This window comes from Ailuropoda melanoleuca, chromosome 9 (assembly GCF_002007445.2).
Source record: "Ailuropoda melanoleuca isolate Jingjing chromosome 9, ASM200744v2, whole genome shotgun sequence".
NCBI classification, from domain to species: Eukaryota; Metazoa; Chordata; class Mammalia; order Carnivora; family Ursidae; genus Ailuropoda; species Ailuropoda melanoleuca.
In genome coordinates, this window is record NC_048226.1 from 28602857 (window position 1) to 28623059 (window position 20203).

Below are 20203 nucleotides of genomic sequence, written 5' to 3' on the forward strand. Positions count from 1 at the left end.
TATTTGGGCAGATTTGTAATTTGGTTTTTGGCTTTTTATTTTGTCTTGTAGCAAAGAAGTAAGCGAGGAGGTTGGTCCAAAGGAAGAAAGAGGAAGAAACCTCTTCGAGACAGCAATGCACCCAAATCCCCCCTTACAGGATATGTTCGGTTCATGAACGAGCGTCGAGAACAGCTTCGAGCAAAGAGACCAGAAGTCCCATTTCCAGAAATCACAAGGATGTTAGGCAATGAATGGAGTAAACTGCCTCCTGAGGAAAAACAGGTAATCATTCCTATTCCTGATCCTTTGCTTGGTTTTGATTTTACCTCGAAGACCGCTTCTTTCAGAAAAGCAAAGAGGATGGATGGTTGGTTCTTCAGTTTTGTCACAGAGCCTAGGAGAACAGAATAGCAGGATTCACCATAGCTCTTTTCTCTAGCACGGTGGTTTTTATACCGTTTCAGGGTCTGCTGCAGGGGTACAAGCAGGAGGAACTCTAGGATCCCCTCCCACCCCCAACCCCCCACTATCCAAAAGCAACTCCGCTTTTTTTTTATTTATGTGCTGAGAGTTCATATAAGAATTCTGTAAAAAATGATTCAGTATTACAAAATTAAATCTATCAACATAATTTATTCCACCGAGTTAAATGAAAAGTTGGAGCGCCTGGGTGGCTCAGTCGTAAGCAACTGCCTTCGGCTCAGGTCATGAGCCCAGGGTCTTGGGATCAAGTCCCACATCTAGCTCCCCACTCAGCAGGAAGCCTGCTTCTCCCTCTTTCACTCCCCCTGCTTGTGTTTCCTCTCTCACTGTCCCTTTCTCTGTCAAATAAGTAAATAAAATCTTTAAAAAGAAAAAAGAAAAAAGTCATGAGTTAAATGAGAAAAGGTCATTTGATAAAATTCTGCTGTTCACATAAGATTTTTGTTTAAATTTTTTTAACTCGAGTTCTGGCAAATTTAGCCTACTACGAAAAATAAAGCAAGAACTGTTTGAATTCTTTCTTCTCTAAGACAGAAACTAATACTATTGCCAAACTGAAACAAATCCATTTGCTAGAGTTCAGAAGAACTAAGGACAAGATAGCCACAAATTGGTTGAAATGCCACAAAAGTGGAGTGACTGTAATGATTGTGGGAGGGGCTTGGGGTTAAAAGTTCCCAGCATTTGCAGCATCTACAAGATAGCTGTATTTCTTTTATGTCTCATACTCTTTAAAAAGGATTCCAAACAGACTAAAACCAAATTGAAAAATACTCTTGGGAATTAACTGAATTCAGAACATTTCAAGGAGATTATATTAAGTTGCAACTTGAAGCTCTTTGTGGTAGCAAGCAAGTAGAAAGCAATGAATATCGTCCCTTGTTTTAGCTCTAACATATAGAGGGATCCCGAGCTGTACAATTCTCAGTTGGTTACTCTTTTTAATTTCTTAATTTCAAAATTAGTACATGTTCATTGTTTAAAAATTTTTAGATGTTACAGAAGTGCATAAAGAAAAAAGCAAAAGTAACAGTAGTCCTCTCCAGAGATAACTGCTATTAGGTAGGTAGGGCAAGGGTTTTTGTGTTTTTGTTTTTAACTGTTTATTTTGAAAAGAATTCAATGTGCAAAGAGTTACAAACACAGAATAGTACAAAGAACACCCAAATATCCTTTACCCACATTCACTTGTAGTTAACACACTTTACCCCATTTCTCCATTCGTATGTGCACTCACACTCTCCTGGGCAAGCTTCACACGTATGTGCACTCATGCTCACACACACATTCTCATTCACTCACTGACACACACATGCACGCACACTCATGCTCATGCACTCTCACTCACACACACGCACTTTTTTTTTAATCATTTGAGGGTAAATTATATACCTCATGGCCCTTTACCCCTAAATATTTTAGTGTGTGTGTTTTTCCTAAAAATAGGCATATCCCCCCTCACAACTGTAGTTTCGTTATCGACTTTACGATTTTATATTGGCACAATAGTAATTACTGGTCAGATCTCTGGATTCCTTTAATCTGGAATATTTCCACAGCCTTTCTTTGTCTTTTATGACATTGATATTTTTTAAGAATGCAATCCCTCCCTCTTCCTCCACCTCCTTTTTGTTTACTTCTTCTTTTTTTTTTTAAGATTTTACTTATTCATTTGAGAGAGAGAGAGACAGCCAGCGAGAGAGGGAACACAAGCAGGGGGAGTGGGAGAGGAAGAAGCAGGCTCCCAGCAGAGGAGCCCGATGCGGGGCTCGATCCCATAATGCCGGGATCACACCCTGAGCCGAAGGCAGGCGCTTAACGACTGAGGCACCCAGGCGCCCCCTTTTTGTTTACTTCTAACCAAACATTCCTCATTTTGTATTTGTCTAATGTTTCCTTTTGATTGGATTGAGATTATGCATTCTTAAAATACTGCATGAGTGCTGTTGTGTCCTCTCCGGGGATCACATGTACAGGCACAGTGTCCTTTTATTCCTGATTGGTAATATTAATTTTCCTCACTCAATAAAGTTTGTTTATTCTCCCTTACGATTAATAAGCAATCTGTGGAGAGACGTTTTAAGAACATGCAAATAGTCTGTCCCATATCAGATTTCTCCCTAGATTTAGCATCCATTAATGACTTTTGCTTGATCTGATCTTTACCATGAGGGTTGCAGGATGATAATTTTCTAACTCCAGCACTCCCTCCATATTTACCAGTCGGTGCTTGGCATTAACCTAAGCCAGCGCCATTTTCCTCCCCACCCCACCCCCGTTTATGTATTTGTTTGTTACTTATTTATTGTTGGTATGAGCATATTAATTTCTTTTTTCCCAGTGGTTTATAATTTTATTACTCTACTTCAGTGTTTGGATACTTAAATTGTCCCAGATTTGGCCAGTTGGGTGTCCCCTCCATCTGGCTCTTGGGCAAGACAATGTTTTTAACATAATATCTGACTCTAGTTTGTGTCCATTTAAAGGCACTGTTTTTATACTTTATTTCTTAAACGTAATCGATGAATGAAAAGGACAAGGCACTAAACAAAATTATCCTGGTAGATCAATGACTTTGTTTAAATAATTAATAGCACAAAGTGTGTAGATATAGGCTCTCTCATAGTAGTCCATTTTAGGTCCATAGGATGAGGTCATTCCTTTTTATGTTCTTTGTGTGTCCCGGCTTTAGTTCTCCACTCTTTGGCTCTTAAAAGGCCAATTGATGTATGATATCATTCTCCGAATGGGTTGGGGATAGAGAAACAAAGTAATATTCCGTCCTTTCTCCTGGGAAGACTAAGTGTGCCTATATGGTCTTCAGTCCTCTTGAGGACTCTAGTGGCCATGTGTAAATTAGAGAAATAACTGTAAAATCTTCTTGTGAATATTTTATGAGAATGATCTCAATAGAACTTGTCTTCATTAAGTTAGAAAAGGCAATAAATAGTCTAAAGGATCATAATTACCTATTTCTTTTATAATTGAGAGATTATATTTTATTCTATCCATATGGTTTCTTTATTCTTCCTTAAAGCTTATCCCTTATATACTTTATTTCCATGTTCTAATTGTCCTCTGTTGTCTTCAAGGAGTTCACTAATAGTTTACCCAAATAAGATGTTTCCTGAAAATAATTGCACATTTCTTTCCTAGCGCTACCTTGATGAAGCAGACAGAGATAAGGAGCGTTACATGAAGGAACTGGAGCAGTATCAGAAGACTGAGGCCTATAAGGTTTTCAGTAGGAAAACCCAGGACCGTCAGAAAGGCAAATCTCATAGGCAAGGTATCAGAACCAGAGTGAAATGTTTTTATAGTTTGTTGTGCATGATAGAGTGTCAAAATATAGAGTGATAAATATAAAAGAAAAGTTTCCATCATTTCTGTGTTCTATGTTCACTTACAAACAGCACCTTGGAATTTTATTAAAATCACATTGCTCTCATTTAAAAATTTCAGCTCGGTTTCCATATCCAGTATCAAACAATTTGACTGATGTTCCAAGACCTTTTTTAGTTGCCTGTGTGTTTCTCTGCCTCTAAACAAGTCTGTCTACATACCTGCCTTTCTTTAACACCTCTAAGCCTTCATGCACCATTTCTCCCAGCCCGCAGTGACCATCCTTCTCATTCATCCATTCATGTTTTCTGGTACTTGAACAGTACATAGTGAGCACTTCCTGGGATACGTCAGGCTTTCACCTAGGCATTAAAGATGCAACAGTGAACAAGATAGACAAATCCCCAGTCTTCATGGATCTCTTGTCCTCTGTTAAAATTGTTCATTATACCCTTCAAGTATTGCTTCAAGCTCCCTTTCTTCAGGAGACATTGCCAAAGAAGCCCCACCCACAGCTAGTGTGTTGTGCAAACAGCCTTTGGCGTGCATCTCCTGTCCACTCTACCACTCTGTTCTCTTCAGAGGTAGGAACTGCGTCTGCTGTTTCCCTTGTGTCTGACTGTAACTGTCATGTGGCACAGTTCATTTGCTTGGGTTTTGTTATTGTTTTGTTCTTCAAATTAATGTTCTCTTATTCTTTCATATTTTAGATGCAGCCCGGCAGGCCACTCATGATCATGAGGTAATTTGCTTTCTGTTTACATACCATATATCTATTTAGAATAATGTTGCTGTTTGTCGTGCTATCAGACTTTTTTTTTTTTTTTTAATGAATGACAGAGTATTTCCTCTATCCCATAATTCAGATGGGATGAGTTCCTTTTGCTCAAAGATTCTTACTGTATGGCAGATACTTACATGAGTCTCCTTGAACTACAGCCCCTAACTCCAGTCCTTTCTTCTGGTCCAAGAATTTTATTGCCTTGACATGCTAAAGATGGCTGGAATTTGGAGTGAGGTATAGATATGAGGACCAGCTGAAAGCCATAATTTGGTCATAGTTTATCGTCATCAGCTACCTCGCTCTGACTCTCAGGAAGTTGTGGTTTAGGAAATCCAACATTCAGTTAAAATGAACTATTCAACTGCAGTGTCAGCAGAGCACAAGTAACAGTATCTTGGTTCCTAGCTCACTGGCACGCACTTGTTTACTGGCCTTTTCCCCTCCATTTGGTTTAGCCTATCACCCATAGGATTTAGGCCTGTGTGTCTTGACTATGTGGCAGAAGAGCTTTAAATATATATGTAGCCCAACGTTCACATATGGTTGTAAGAAAATAAAATTTTTGGTAATTCCATGCTTTAAAATGCTCAGTGACTTTTCATCACTTACCAAATCCCATTCAGCTCAGCAGTCTGAGTCTTCTGTAATCAAGTCCCAGCTTCCCTTTCCAAACACCTTAACTCTCACATTTCCCATGTATATATCTATGTACTTAAAAACCTTTACTGCTCGGGTGCCTGGGTGGCTCAGATGGTTAAACCTCTGCCTTCGGCTCAGGTCATGATCTCCAGGTCCTTGGATCGAGCCCCATGTCAGGCTCCCAGCTCAGCGGGAGTCTGCTTCTCCCTCTCCCTCTGTGCTTTCTCTGTCTCTCTCTCTCTCTCAAATGAATAAATGAACTCTTTAATAAAAAAAAAATTTTTTTTTTAAAAAGTGCCTCATCCATTTCTGCCTCATGCCTGTATTCATATTCTTTCTTCCACAAAAATACTTCTCTCTCTCACTCATTTTTTCCACCACCCGTCCCCCATCATCCTATTCTGCCTCACAAAATTCTAGCCATCCATCAAGCCCTCTTTCAAGTTCCATTTCCTCCTTCAGACTTTTCCTGTGCCCTCCAGCTTCCTTTAACCCTCACAGCTCTCTGTATGTACTTAGCTGGTCTAGCTAAGGTGTTGAGGTTATTCAAGTGCTTCTATTATTCATACTCTTGGATTGTAATCTTTTTGAAGGAAGCATGATCTGGTTTCCATCTTGTACCGCCCCATACCACCTAGCATGATGTGCTTGCATTGGGAGATATTCCATAAATACTTATTTTACACAAGACCCATTTATTGAAATATTAGTGGAAATTTACAAAAAAGAATTTTCTGATGTACTCTTGTGTGCATTTAGTTTTTTTAAGAAATAATTTCTTCAAAATAATAACTTATTTCTCTTTGGTCTATAGTTCTCATACGTAATTTAGCATTGGTGACCTAGAAAACATAGGGAAGACATTTAGATTCACAAGTTAAATAGATTTATTATGATTCATGAATTAGAAAGTAAGCACAATAAAAGCATTTTATTCTTCAAATAAATCCTATGTAAATGTAGACATATGGCATATCTGTGCCCCAATTAGGGTGAAATATTATGATTTTTTTTTGAGAAACTGTATGTATACTTTATATATAAAATCCTAATTGAATTGTGTTGCAAGCTTTCCATATTGCCAGATAGTTGTATAATTACTTATTTCTCCTTTTATTTGTCTGTGCCCACCTACCAATATCTTGAGATTTCCATACTTCTTTTTTTCCCTTATTAAGCGTCCTTTATAACTTCTCTGTTCTTAATGGTTACAAAAGAGAATTTGGACAATAATCTAAAACATTTCTAGTCACACTTTCTAGTCAACAACTAACTCCTTTCATCACTATGAATTTTGCTGGCCAAATTGTATGTGGCATTTTGTCTTCAGTAAGGTTGGTAGTTTTAGTCAGGAAAGATTTAGTAGATTTACTCAGTCACAGAAGCTGCTGCTGATGATTTGAGAAATGAAGGTTTTTGTTAAATGAGGCTTTTTATTTATTAAATGAAGCTTCTTATTTTTATTTACATGATTTAGCATGGTATGAATTTCTATGATTTATGAAAAGGAATCAGTCTCCATATGATTTCCCTGTCTTAGGATTTCACGCATGTTAAATGAAAGGAAAACAAGGAGAGAGTAGATGGAGAGCCAACAGTATTCCTCAAATGTGTATACATTAGGCTCTATAATCTGTCTGTTGCTATGCCCCCATCAGAATAAAGCTCTCTTAGCAAGGTTATTGACCCAATTAATGTCCCTCACTTTTTAAATTTTTCATTGACTACTATCTTTCCTAAACTAGGTAATTTCAAAACAATTGCAATAAAAAAAAGAACTGGTTTGAGTTTTTAAACATAGTTACACGGTGATTTCCTTACATATAATTTCTTAGCATAATGGTTCAGAAAAATAAGAAAGCACTATGAGTGAAAACCAGCCACAGGGAAGCCCATGGAAAGGAAGAACTGAATAAGACTTTAAAGATGCCCTAGGTTTTGTGGGGGACACCTTGAGGTGGGTGAAATGGCTTGAGCAGAGTTATGAGTAAGTTAATAAAAGAGCAAGTATCTTGCAAAGTGCCTAAAACATCATAGATTCTAAATGTGTGCTTATTTCCCTTTACTTATCCTGTTAGGAGTAAAATGACAAATGTAGTAGCATAGTCTTTCAGCTCACTTCAAAAATACTAAGACCCTCAGAAATTCTCTGAACTGACACCCCCTCCCCATTTTACGGTTGAGAAAAGTGATTTGCCCAAGACAGGAAAGAACTTCCGCAGACTCACTTACTGATTAGAGGCAGAAGTATGAGTGAAGTGCAAGCCTCTGTATCCCAGTCTAGCGTTCTTGGCCACACATGCCACGCTACATGGCACAAACTGGTGTTGAAAGTGGAAATGGGCCTGGGTGCTGGGATGTCACCAAATTTGTTGCCGGTTAAGACACATTATTTCATTTGTATACGGAAAAGAAACCTATTACATTACTAACTGTAACTTGGATTCCTAAGACATCGTTACCACGACAGGTACTGGCAAGTGCATGCCAGAGCTAAAGAAATGCTGACCCGGGAGCCACTGGAGTGTTGGGTGTAGCAGTGGGGCGCTCAGCCAGGTACATAGTATTGAGAGTGTTCCCTAAAGTAAAGGGCGCTTGAGAGAAGCATGTCACGTTGTATGAAATTCTGGCCCTGAACCTAGATCACAGCAAAATAGGTTCAGTTCAAAAGAGCCTCTATTCTCTTACCCTCCACTCAATATATAGAATGAAAAACCTAAGTGAAGAGCATTTTTGCTCCTCTCAGATCAAAAGCCAGCCCTCTAGACACAGTAGTCAACTAGTGTTACTCTCAAGAAAGTGTCTACATCGTGCGTGAGGACCAAGAGAGAAACAATAACTCTGCTACTCCTTTAATTTATGAGAAATGACAAAATGACACTCAGCCTGAACAAATTAGACCCTTTCAGCGAAGACGTAATGAAATCCTTATGATTTTAATCCCTCGAGCGATCCTTGGAACAGCTTAAGTATATCCGAGCCCCCAGGAGGATGCTCTCCATGCCGAGTAATGTACTCAGTAATGGGAGAGTGCTGATGGTTCTTATTACCACTCTTCCGTTAAGTAGAATTTCTGTTGCCTTTCAGAGACTGAACCTTTTCATTTAATTGCTTTTGTGTTTCTTATTTTGCACTCGAAGAATTTGTACCAAGGGGCAGTGTGTTCATGCACCTGTGAGGTGCTATGCTCTGTGCTTAGTAGTTAGCTTGGTTTGGGTCACTCTGGCAAAGAGAAGAGAATTACCGGTTTGAGGAGAGTCAGGGGACTTGGAGAGGGACTCGGAGAGTCACAGACCTGTGACTAGGTGACTGATCTCCTTTGAGCCTGTGCAGTTAAGTAGGAGACTGAAAAAGGTAGGATGATAAAGTCATAAGACAATATGAAGTCATTTGTGGACTTAATCTGTTATACTTTGTTCATGTTGAAATTGTATGTCGTAAGTTTTCTGTTTTCCTATAGCAACCCAGCAACAGGGTTAAAGCGTACATAAGCCTGCAGAGTCGAGAGAGAGCCACCGTGAAATATGTCTAGGATCCCTTCTGGTACTAACTTTCCTTGCCCATACTTTGGTTCTCTTTGAAACCACTAGGAACTGGCCCAAGGTAGAGAAATTGGGGCTTTCACTGATGATTTTATTGTTTATTTTTAAATTGTTTTGGGAAATTTTGCTTGCCTTCTTTAAGAGGTAAAAAGATAAAAATCAAGTGCTCTGAAAATTTCTTCAGGTAATACATAGTTTTTCAGACTTAACATCTTAGATGGCTCTCTTGATCTGCTGCAGTTGGCAGGCTGTTCACGCAGCCCAGCCCCCTTACAAGGCAGATGCCAATATGAAAATAGGAGCTTGGCGGTCAGAATCCCCTCATAGACTGTTAACTGCTTAGCTTTCTACTGGGCACCAGATCATATTTGTGTTCAAAGATAAGAGACTAGTGGTGGCAGGAATAGGAAAGATATATTCTTTCTCTGGCTTTAAACTTGTTTTTTATAGCAATGCCTTTGGATTTTTTTTTTTTTTACTGTTCTTTATGTTATAAAAGTTTTGGAATCTTCAGATTTCACTAACAATTTCTTCAGTACTCATTTCCCACTATTGTCTTTACTATCTTACATTATGCCAGATTTTAAACTGTGCCAGTACACTTGACGATTTTTATTCCTAATGCTTTCAACCTCAGATTCACTGTAGAAATGGCAGTCAGAGCATCTTGAAATTGACTTTATTCTTAAGGGTCATCGTGGGATATATTTTGCAGTAATTTTGTGAGGCCTTTTTTTTATTTTTAAATTCACTAAATTGGCAAATTAATTTTAGGCTTTGTTATTTTCTATCTCACGTAATCCCTCGCTTTTCTCATTTTTAGAGCCTCCTTATGTCTGACTTCTTGATTTTGTTTTGTTTTTCCCTGTGTTTGAAGAAAATCGAAAAGATCCCCAATTATAGGCTGCCCCTCTAAATAAGTGAAGTGGCAGTACTGATAGAATGCCATTATTATTGCTCATGGTTGGCAGAGTTTTTATTGTCCATTCTGCAGACTTAGAACGGACAGCCCTGTCTCAAAGCATTTTACATGCATAACCAACAGAAGCAACTGAAAAAAAAACACCAAGAAACTCCCTTTTTCTGTTCCTGACTCAACCACTTGCACAGCTATATACTGTTGACTGTTCAAAGCACAGAGTTGAGAAATGGTTTCCAAATTCTCCTTTAGGGAAATTTATGTAGGTTTTGGGTTTTTTTTTAAAGATTTTATCTATCTATGAAGGAAAGGAGAAAAAGAGCACAAGTGTGGGGGGATGAACAGAGGGAGAGGGACAAGCAGACTATGTACTGAGCACTGAGCCCAACTCAGGGTTCGATCTCAGGACACTGAGGTCATGACCAGAGCCGAAATCAAGAGCTGAACACTCAGCCAACTGAGCCACCCAGGCTCCCCTATGTAGGCTTGTTTTAAGGTTTCTCATTGCACAGCAGTCGTACACCTGAGAGAACGGAATCATTAACCTGCTTGAGCTCTGTGAAAGGTTGATTCCAATGAAAAGGTGAATACATTTCCCTCACACCTCCACCTGAACTGATTCGTGCTCACCCTACTGTTTCTGTAAGGAAGACATGGCCTAAAGGCCATACCTATTTAATTTAGCTTCTGTTTAAGAATTAACTCTTTTGGGGAGCACCTGGTGGCTCAGTCAATTAAGCGTTTACCTTCGATTAAGGTCATGATCCCAGGGTCCTGGGATTGAGCTCCCCTGCTCCAGGAGGAGCCTGCTTCTCCCTCTCCCTCTGCTTATTCCCCTGCTTGTGCACACTGTCTCTCTCTCTCTCTCTCTCTCTGTCAAATAGGTAAATAAAATCTTAAAAAAAAAAAAAAATTAACTGTTTTGTTCGGATGCCTGCCTAGCTTAGTCGATGGAGCATGAGACTCTTGATCTTAGGGTCATGAGTTTGAGCCCCACATTGGGCTTAGAGATTACTTTAAAAAAAAAAGAATTCACAGTTTTGTGAAAAGATATATGCACCCCTGTGTTTATTGCAGCATTATTTACAATAGCCAAGATATGGAAGCAACCTAACTGTTCACCAATAGATGAATGGATAAAGAAGATATGCATGTACCCACACGCACAGTGGAATATTACTTAGCCATAAAAAACACTGAAATCTTGCTATATATGACAACACGTATGGACCTAGAGGGTATTATGCTAAGTAAAATAAGTCAGAGAAAGACGAATGCCATATGATCTCACCTATATATGGAATCTTAAAAAAAAAGAAAGAAAGAAAGAAAAGACAAAAAAGCAGAAATAGACCCATAAATACAGAGAATAAACTGGTGGTTGCAAGAGGGATAGGCAAAGTTGGTGAAGGGGAGTGAGAGGTACAGTCTTCCAGTTATGGAATGAATAGGTCACAGGGATAAAAGGTACAACCTAGGGAATATAGTCAGTGTTATTGTAATGGCATTGTATGGTGAGGGATGATAGCTACCCTTTGGTGAGCACAGCATAATGTATAGACTTGTGGAATCACTACATTGTACACCTGATACTAATGTAACATTGTGTGTCAACTCTACTTCAATAAAAGAGAAAAGGGGGGGCGGGAAGAACCAGGCTCTTGGGTGCCTCAGTCTGTTAAGCATCTGCCTTTGGCTCAGGTCATGATCTCAGGGTCCTGGGATTGAGCCCTGCATTAGGCTCCCTGCTTAGCGGGGAGTCTGCTTCTTCTGTCCCTCAGTGCTTCCTCTTCCTCTTAAATAAATAAATAAAATCTTTAAAAAGGAAAAAGAATTAACTGTTTTGTTACTCTTAATTCACAGAAAGAAACAGAGGTAAAGGAACGGTCTGTTTTTGACATTCCTATATTTACGGAGGAATTCCTGAACCACAGCAAAGGTAATTACCAAAGTATCATTTTGTGTTTCTCAGGTTTGTGACAGGGGGTTTCATTCTCGGGGGTGGTTCATTGCTCAAAAGCAGCTGTAGTGATATTCTTGACCCTAGGACTGGTCTGGAAGGAGAAAACTGCTTCGATTTCACTCTATAGTAAGGGTAGCTACTCAAAAACCAGTGAAGGAAAGCTAGGCCAGTTTTGTCAAAGCTACTTCAGTCTCTGGATCATCACTAATTCAGTTGCTTTCAGACTCTTAGCCTGAAACCCTTTGTATAAACAAAAGCTTACATGGGCATCCGGAATATAAAATAAGTAAGCGCAAAGCTGACCCCATTGCAGTAAAGATGGAGACCCACAGCTGTCCTTGCAGTCTCCCAGGATCCCCTCAGGCTTCTCATTGCACAGTTTTAAAAAACAAAATAAACACAAATACTGAGAATTGCAACTGTTCCTTGCAATCTTAAGTAGGAATATGACCAGCTTTAAGAATTAAAATAGCTCTGGGGAACCAGGCATTTTATTGCTGAAATTGCTATCTGGAAGGCTATAGTGAGAGAATAGGGAGATGAGGTGGGGTAGCTAATTAGAGACAGCTAAGCAGAACTTCCTTGTAAGCGTCTTTGGGAATCCTGGGAGACTCCTAGTGCTACATGTGTTCTGTGCGGGGGGTGTGTCCTCAGCTCGGGAGGCAGAGCTCCGCCAGCTTCGGAAATCCAACATGGAGTTTGAGGAGAGGAATGCAGCCCTGCAGAAGCACGTGGAGAGCATGCGCACAGCAGTGGAGAAGCTGGAGGTGGATGTGATCCAGGAGCGGAGCCGCAACACCGTCTTACAGCAGCACCTGGAGACACTGCGCCAGGTGCTGACCAGCAGCTTTGCCAGCATGCCCTTGCCTGGTAATATCACCCTTACCTGAGCATTTCGGTGATGGCGAAGGGAGCAGGTGCTATCTTGTCTTGGTATTAGTAGGGTGAGGCTGAAGTCTCCCCGCCAAGAGGAAAGTCAACAATATAAGGGTTTTCTTGCCTCAGGGGTTTCTGTGAGTCTTATAATAGTATCTCAGTATTGGCTACAGTCATCCAAAATTTCAGGCTCTCTGGTCATTTAAATTTTTCTCCAATTGTATTTTAATGTAATTTACTTTCCTTTCTATTAAGCTTAATTTGATATTCAGAATAATGGAAACTGGATGATAAATTCTGAGTAGAGCATTTTTCTTATATATGTTTGCTCGTTTTGTAATTTTGTTTTAATGGAAGGAAGAGGAAAACAAAAACTAGTATTTTTTGTATCCTCTTTCCTGTGAAGGATAATCACAGCAGAAAGCAGGGAGAGTCTCTAACTTTTTGTTATATGCAGCTACTCGTATATATTATAGAACAGTTATATAGCCCATCTTTTTATTCAGGATATGTGGATTAATTTCATTTCTTTGAGGTCTCAAAAGTCTCTCCTCTGAAATGAAAGTCTTATCTATGGAGCAGATCAAGTGACTCCACCTGTACTTGGAGGCGCTTAAGTGTGCTACGGCTGAACCGAATAGGGAGGATTTTCTTACTTTCTCTCCTTATCTCACTTCAGGAAGTGGAGAGACACCTACGGTGGACACCATTGACTCATATATGAACAGACTGCACAGTATTATTTTAGCTAATCCCCAAGACAATGAAAACTTCATAGCTACAGTTCGAGAAGTTGTGAACAGGCTTGATCGTTAGGGAATGGTGAGTGCTCACTGATGCGATATGTATGTGCCAACACGTCATCAAAAATAAGAAGGCAGTAGACTTTCCCAAAGTTACTAAAACCCTGGCATTACATCAAATAAATGAGTTGGGGACTTCATTAAAATTACTGTTACATGGTTACTAAATGTAGTAAATAATGTTAGAAAAGAGTTCTTTCTCATCCATGCCTCAGTATGGTTTAAAGGAAAAAGCATGATTTTTTTGTGGTTGAACCTCCATTCCAGCTTCGTTAGTTATTAGTTGTATTCTCTGGTGTTAGTTTCCCAAAGGGTTTTGAAGAGTGAATGAGAAGTTTAGAGGAAATCACCCCCAAAACAGCACTTAGAACAAAATAAATACCACTTAATTGTTAAGCTTCCTTTTCCCTTGAAAATACGAATGATAACTTACAACGGCAGTCACTGAGACATCTTATGATGATAAACCTACATAAGTAAGAAGCTTTTCATACAACACTCAATATCAAGATCAACTTTTGTATGTTAAATGTCACTGTGGACTATCCTTACAGTGAAACAGCTATTGCCCTATTGAAAGAGAGTTAGACTTTGAAATACGGAGAAGGGAGGGCACCTGGCTGGCTCAGTCAGAAAAGCACACAACTCTTGATCTTGGGGTGGTGCGTTTCAGCCCCACGTCGGGCCCAGAGATTACTTAAATAAAATAAAAAATAAAAAGACTTTAAATAGATTTAAAAAAAAAAACTCTCAATAAGCAAAAAAGAGAGGAGAGAGAAAATAAGCCTTCTAAAATATACTCACCAAATGACTGGTAGCATGTGTTATGTTCTCTTAGAAAAGAAAAAAAGTACAATTCCAGAAAGTCTCTGCCCATATAAACTTTTGGTACTAATGGTCAGTCATCAGGTGTCATTTCTTAAATAGAACTCATATGTGTTCACCTAAATCCCTAGAGCTAGGGTGCCCTGTAGTATGCCATCCCACAGAATTGACATCCCTTTGGTCTGCAGGTCAGTGCCTGCAGACATATAAACTGTGGAAATCCTAGAACCATATGGTGAGGTGGCCGTATATGAGTAGAAAAACAAAAGTGGACAGCAGGACGTGCTCCTTACAATGGCCAGTCATGGGTTTGAATCTTTATTTATTTGTCCTGCAGGTACATGAGTGCACTCATATACATATTCATATTCTAGCATGGTGTGGACCTTGAGCAAAATGTATGAGAATAAATAAAACCCATGATTCTTTGTTTAATGAGGCAACATCTGCTAGCAGAGACAAAAGCAGTAGCCTCTCCTTGGCCATGCCGTTGGATGGTAACTCTGCAAGACAATTCATTATACTTTAGCCTCAGCCATGTTCTGGTGGGGAAAGGATTACCATCCTTCTAGTGGGTAGGCAGGTGGAACAGACTGTACTTCTAAGAGATGGCTGGACTCCCTACAGAATAAAGAAGTGGCATTACCGCTGCTGTTTATGAAGGGAACAGCTTGTAAATCTAGGCCTGGGATTTTCAGGAGCTCATCATCCTTCTCATTTTCACACAGTGTTTTCAATTAGCACTCTTGTAGGCTTGAAAAGAGAGAGCTAGGAGAAACTGTGGAAGATTGTGAAAAACACAGTAATTGATAATATGGTGTCTCCTCACATAGGTATAGGGCAGTTATTGCAAGTTTTGAGCCAAAAGTGGTTTTCTTTTTTTTTTTTTTTTAAGATTTTATTTATTTATTCAACAGAGATAGAGACAGCCAGTGAGAGAGGGAACACAAGCAGGGGGAGTGGGAGAGGAAGAAGCAGGCTCATAGCGGAGGAGCCTGATGTGGGGCTCGATCCCATAACGCCGGGATCACGCCCTGAGCCGAAGGCAGACGCCTAACCGCTGTGCCACCCAGGTGCCCCTCAAAAGTGGTTTTCTATTTTGAGCATTTTGCCAGTAAGACTCTCCTAAAGCTTTGCCTATCTCAGGATCTAAACTGTGGTATCTGCTTTCAGAGGTGTCGTTGAAAACCTAGATGTTAGCATTATCCTTGATTTTAACCTGTATTTTGCTCTTAAAAAAAGAAATACCTGAAATGTGAACTGTTTTTATTACTACAGATTCTTACAATCTAGTCCTGCAAACATAACTAAGAGTAGATAGTTCCCCAAACCCCTCGAAACTGTCAAATGAAACAATTATAGAGACTGTGGTTAATACTAGCTTGGCCTCATTATACAGATATGTACAGACAGCTAGGCCTGATGTCCCCAGCATTCGTGGTGCAATTAATTACTCTGACGTGAGCTTGGCAAAGGTTGCGTCCGCTGTCAGGAGCCAGTGAGCGAAGGGAAGCCAGTGTTCTACAGTTTCAGGAGCATATTAGAGCTGGAAGGGACCTTTAGAAATCCCAACATTTTACATAGGAAGAAACTGGGTCCCAAAGAGGTAAAATGTCTTGCCTGAAAAATATCTAAGTAGATGAGTGCAGAATCCAGGACTAGAACACATATACCTAAATTTTGGTTCACCGGGCTTTCTAAAACATTGCTGTAAGGAGTAGGGGCAGGTGTAAGGGGAAAGCACTAAAAAACCTTGGAATGTGAGCATTAAGATAAATAGGAAGCAAATAGAAAAACTTACAATCCAGTAATTATAATGTTATAAAATTTTGGTCAGCCTATTTAAAAATCATTTTTTTGGATATACAATGAAAGATTTGCCCCAGCTGTCACCTTTTTCCAAGTCAAACTGGTACCTAGAAAAGAAGTAGGGCTGGGAGGAAACCGTGGGGGCAGTTTCACACTGAGAGGTGACCATGTTACATAAACTGTCAAAATCCATATGTTACTTGATTTCAGCTTAACCAAATGAAAAATATTCGGCTCTTTGAGGAATTGAAAAAAAAAAAAAAACCTTTCTTACACGATTGCATTTTTAGCAACGTAAGAAAATGTATTGATCCTGTGCACACAATACATTTCTACATGCATGCCAAAATTTTTACATTTATGCTTGAAGAAAATTGGTTTTGATTGATTATGCATTCTTTGCACTAAAATGGAGTACTAATTTTCCATCATCAGATTTGGCCCTTCTCTGTGTTGGGCTGACGATTTTCCTACCTCCCCATTGTTGCTGAACTGGAGCAGGGCCATGTTGCTTTGAAATGTTATCTAAAACATCTCAGTGAACTTGTGTGCTTGCAGCCTTATGAGCTCTTGTGTTTACACGCACCCTGCTCCTCACCTCAACTCCACCAGAAATAGAACAGAGCATTTTTTTTTAACCCAGAGCCCTAACCTTTCTGATCAGTGCTTACCTTTTTGGTATCCTCGTTGTTTTTCTCCCTCCCAATCCTACAGGTCTTAGAGCGCCAAGATGTTCTGTAAGTGGTTTTACTTGTGAGGAATGAGAAGCCATCCATGGAAATTTGAACTGAGTGGAGGCAGAGAGGGGGTACAAATTGCTGTGCTTGGGAAAGAGCTGTCGGTTAGAGGAGTTCAAGCCTTCACCTCGGGAAGCCGTATGAGACAGCAGCTAGAGGAACATGGATACACACTTCCTGTGGAACTGTCCTTGTGCAGCTTTGAAAGTATACAGCCACTCTCCCAGGTCTTCGGTTTCCTGTCATCTGCATTTCTTTCTGATAAAGTGGGTCTGCATAGATTCTGCCCACCGGCCACCCTGACCCTGACCTCTCCTGCAGCAGAAGGGAAGCCTTTCTCATTGCTCTATCGCATGGGACCCTTTTCTCAGTGGCTCTGCTTTTCTTACCTACCTGTCACTTTTTTTTTTTTATATATATACCTTTGGGAATGATTTTTTATTTCCTTCACCCCCTCCAAGTTCAACATCTCCATTTTCTGACCTCTGGGCTCTGTTGCTCAGCAGGGCTCTGAAAGAGAGCTTCTCTCATTGGACAGGCCCAGGCTTCTCCCATCATTGTCCTGCTGTGACTCCAAAGAAAGGAGCTTCTTGTTGACAGTGCCCTGTGGAGCGAGGCTGTGTTTCCTACCCCACATGGTGCTCAGTGGGTGCCGGCCCTCACTGAGGCTTTGTGATTGCTGCCCTGAAGGAGAATACTCTTTCCTTCCTCCTTGCTACTGCCTGCTGTTTCCTAAGCATTGCTCCTGCACAGACACGGTGTCCCAGCCCCAGCAAGGCTCTTCTGTTCCCATCTGTTGGCAATGTCTTGTGGAGCATTTTTGCTAAGGAAAAGGTCATTGGCAAATAGGAGAGAACGGGAAAAGTAGTTTCTCATTTGGCATTGAAAAAAAAAAAAAAACCCAAAGTTTATCGTGAGTGAGAACTGAGGGAATCCCTGGCTGCTTTAGGTATACTGATGCAAGGATAGGGACAGGTGGAAATGTTCAAAATCGTCTCTTGAGCTGACAAGCAAGGGCACGGAGGAATTCGTCTTCCTTCTGTAGCCGCAACTGCAAAATCCACGTCAAAAGGACAGGCTTCCCTTCCTTTTCCCCTCTTAGGAAGTGATTTTTTTTTTTTTTTTAACACCAAAGGGAAGAGAGGTTTCTGATTCTCACCTCAGGGTTTTGTTGTGTTCTGTTTTGATGCTCTGGAGCACAAGGCTGACAGTTGCAGCTGAGATCTTTGGAACCAAAGTGGGGCATACTGAGCCCATTGTCTAGGCACCACGCCACTGAAGCAGGTGGAAGTGTGTCCCCCTCACAATCTGCTCATGAGCCAGGGTACAAGCCAGAAACCCCCCGTTGTGTTGCTGCACCATCCTGTCTTCTCAGCATCTCCGTACCTGATTTATTAGCCCAAAGGAAATAAAATAACAACAAAAACAACCTTTTTAAAAAATGTTATGTGAGCATACGGCAAATTTCCATGCACTGAAGCCCACACACCACTGCTTGGCAACTTCTTCGAATAAGAGCCCAGCATTATCTGTCGCCATAAGCCTGGCCTGCTTTGTTCTGTATTTTTCTGTTTTCCTGCCCTCACCTGCTGTTCCTGTCACTTCCCTCAGCCTCCTTGCCTGCTCAGTCCAAGCTGGAACACCCTGTGTGTCACAGGACAGCCAAGCCAGTTCTGGAAGTTTGTGTCTGCCTTCCTCCAGACACTTTGTCTCCGTTTCCTTTCCTCCTGATATTTCTCTCTGTTTCTCCTTTGTGTCAGTTTTGTGCACCTTTGTCACCAGCACTGTTGACCAGGAAAGGCTGTAACTTGGTCCAAAGATTATCATTCTCCAGATTCTAGCTAGGACATCTGACATTGACTTGAAACATTTGCGTATTCAGGAATGCCCCAGATCTTGCAAGAGCCTACACTCTGAAACCAATTTCACAAAATACATAGCCTGCTTTTGAAATACTGCCCCTCCCAGTTGCTACATACCTGACTCCTATGGCTGGGATTCAGCTACCACAAAACTATCAGATTCTGTAAAGCAGGTCTGTGTTCCTCAAGCAGGAGGTGGTAAGTGAGGTTACAGGCTGACGCAGTACCGAACTCGTGTTTCCCTGCACACTTACAGGTTCTTCTCGAGAAGTAACTTGTTGCCTATTCAGTGTTACAGATTTCTTTTTTTCTTTCATTAAAACACAAGGAGCAGCTGAGGAAAGTAAGACAAAGTGTTTTATTTCTGACAACATTACATTTTAGGGAAAAAATTGTGTATGTGTGTTTGGAACTGTTGAAATGCCAAGTTTTCTGTACAAGTGTTTTTGTAATTAAACTTTTAGATTTTCTTTGTTTTTGAAGAAGTTGATGCGCTTGCTTGACACTTGCCTCATTAAAACTTTTCTATGTTGAATCCACCTCATTCAATTTTCCCTGCATTGTAATGAAAAAAGTCCTACCTCTGCCTTTTCATCTTAAAGACTTTGTCAACTCCACATTAATCATCAAGACTGTTATGCTTTTAAAACATTAACACATTCATTTTACTAATTGCTTATTCAAAATGTGTCTTAGCTTGTTTGAGAGTTCAACTCTTTTCATGTATGTTACAACAATACAGTGAGTTATAATTCATTTTAATGTAGCAGTAGTATTCTGGAGGCAACATGAAAGAAGTCTGATGTTCTTCCTTTTGACAGAAGAGATTAGTTGTCCTTAGATGCTTGCTTTTAAAAATAACCACTACTTAACTAATCAAAATCATTTTTAAAGGAAATCTCTCACCTATTTCCACCATGCTTTTAAAATCCTAGAGGTGAGAGAACCTGGCTTTCAAAGCCTGCTGCTCTCCAAGTAGACACTGGTGGTGTTGCATTGGGCAAGACTTGCTTTGCTCCAGCTCCAGTTTCCTCTCCTGACAGAACACATGCCTCACAGCTCTCTTACACTGTTGTTAGAAAGCTAGAATTAGGGAACAGAAGTGACCATGCTTTGGAGGACACAAAGACTTGGTTACATGAGTGCCGAGAATAATTGAGCCAAATCAGTTAGGATGGGGCTTGACTACACACTTAACAGAAACCCAAGTCAGCAAAAACTTGAAAAAGAAATGCATCTCTGTCATGGAAAAGTATTCCAAAGGTTGGTAGTCCAAGACCAGTATAATGGCTCCTGTCCGCACCACCACATGGTTCCTTTCTCAGGGTCACCTCATGGTCCAAAGTAGCCACTTGACCATCAGCCATCATTTGAAATTCTGGGCAGTATGAAGAAGAAAAGGGGGCGAGGACAAAATGGGCAAACCCAGCTGAGTCAGCACCCTTTAAAGAGTCTTCCTGGAAATCACACTCAACATTTCCAGAACTCAGTCATGTGACAGCAGCTCACTCTAAAGGAGGCCAAGAAATGTCACCTTTCCTTGGACATTACTCCCCCCGGTGATATACGAGTTACAGTCACTGAAGAAGGGGGAAATGAATACAGAGTAAACAACTAACAGTTACGTGTTACTCTGT

The 20203-nt window shown here is 40.3% G+C and overlaps 1 protein-coding gene across 3 annotated transcripts in view; it reads left to right on the forward strand.

Moving 5' to 3' along the window:
* HMG20A (high mobility group 20A) overlaps positions 1–19238 on the forward strand; it is a 78133-nt gene extending 58895 nt beyond the window's left edge. For all 3 annotated transcript variants that reach the window (XM_034668006.1, XM_034668007.1, XM_002925133.4), the window contains 7 exons: positions 52–264; positions 3622–3754; positions 4518–4549; positions 11555–11630; positions 12309–12524; positions 13210–13352; positions 16682–19238. In XM_034668006.1, coding sequence (XP_034523897.1) covers positions 52–264; positions 3622–3754; positions 4518–4549; positions 11555–11630; positions 12309–12524; positions 13210–13346 — 807 coding nt within the window. In that variant the 3' untranslated portion in view covers positions 13347–13352; positions 16682–19238. The remainder of the gene's footprint in view (positions 1–51; positions 265–3621; positions 3755–4517; positions 4550–11554; positions 11631–12308; positions 12525–13209; positions 13353–16681) is intronic.
* Positions 19239–20203: the final 965 nt, after the last annotated feature.